Source organism: Solanum tuberosum, unplaced genomic scaffold (assembly GCF_000226075.1).
Source record: "Solanum tuberosum cultivar DM 1-3 516 R44 unplaced genomic scaffold, SolTub_3.0 scf00387, whole genome shotgun sequence".
Lineage (NCBI taxonomy): Eukaryota > Viridiplantae > Streptophyta > Magnoliopsida > Solanales > Solanaceae > Solanum > Solanum tuberosum.
Window position 1 is genome coordinate 341477 of NW_006239312.1, and position 1134 is coordinate 342610.

The window sequence follows — 1134 nt, forward strand, 5'->3', positions numbered from 1 at the left end:
ACCCCACCCCACCCCACCCCACCTAATCAAGAATCAGAGCTTGTTTTCCAACTATACCATGCTTGAGTAAAAAAAATCAAACTTAATTCTTAAAATGCCTCAATCATAACATGATAAAAAAAAAAAAGTCATTTAATCAAGAATCAGAGCTTATCTTTCCACCCTTTTTCAGTTGAGGCCAAAAGGGTCTCTACTACAAACAACACTTACTAAGCTCACCATATAACTGATAAAGAAATGATCTTTACACTTGAAAGAACCTAACAACTTATAGAGTTCTCATTCATTCTTTGCCTAATAAATTGTTGACATAACCCATCAAACAAAACTCCTAATAAGCACAAATTTTTAGGAATATCAACAAGTAAACTCCAAAAAAAAGGAAAAGGGGTTTTAGGGTTACCAACAGCGCCACCAACTGCACCGCCTATAGCAACACCAGCAGTTACTCTCGCTAGACAACTATCTCTTGCCATATTTTTCTCTCTTCTCAAATGAGGCGTTTTGCAGTGCCGCAACAAATATATGTAAAACCTTATTGCCTTGGAAGACAATTCTCAATTACTTCCTAAGTGGGCTTTTGTCGATATTTTGTGAAATTTGAAAAAAAATAAAAAAAAATTATGAAGTGTAAGTTGTTTTTAAATAATTTTTGAATTTATATGTAAGTAATTTGGAGTGAAAAGAAAAAAGTAAGAATAATCTTTTGTTGTTTTTTTAAAATTTAGAATTTTTTTAAAATTTAAGTTGAGTTTCAATTTTTTATGGTTTAACATGTTAATCGAAATTTAACTTCGAGAAAAAGTGAAATATTTTCATAACCAATTCTTTTTTTTTCTGGAGAATTTATATGAGTTTTAGCTTAGAATATCATTTAGGTTCACAATAGGTTAATTTTGTCCTTTAAATATAAATTCATTAGTGAACTTATTTTCGTTTTGTGTAACTGTAAAAGACTTTTTAAAATTTACAAATATTTTGTTCTTCCTAAAATGTGATGAGGCACGGCATTGGCTGGACATCTATGGGTTAAGTATTGTTTTGATGTGGCTCATGAGAGAGGAGAGAAATTCATCAGCAATATTTGATTGAATTTCTAATTTTCTTCATTTCTTTCGATGACAATGAATAAAA

General features: G+C 30.2%; 1 protein-coding gene across 1 annotated transcript in view; it reads right to left on the reverse strand.

Annotated features, from left to right (window-relative positions):
- LOC102579057 (reactive oxygen species modulator 1-like) overlaps positions 1-618 on the reverse strand; it is a 6674-nt gene extending 6056 nt beyond the window's left edge. The window contains exon 1 of the mRNA XM_006362253.2: positions 404-618. Coding sequence (XP_006362315.1) covers positions 404-476 — 73 coding nt within the window. The 5' untranslated portion in view covers positions 477-618. The remainder of the gene's footprint in view (positions 1-403) is intronic.
- Between the last annotated feature and the right edge of the window lie 516 nt (positions 619-1134).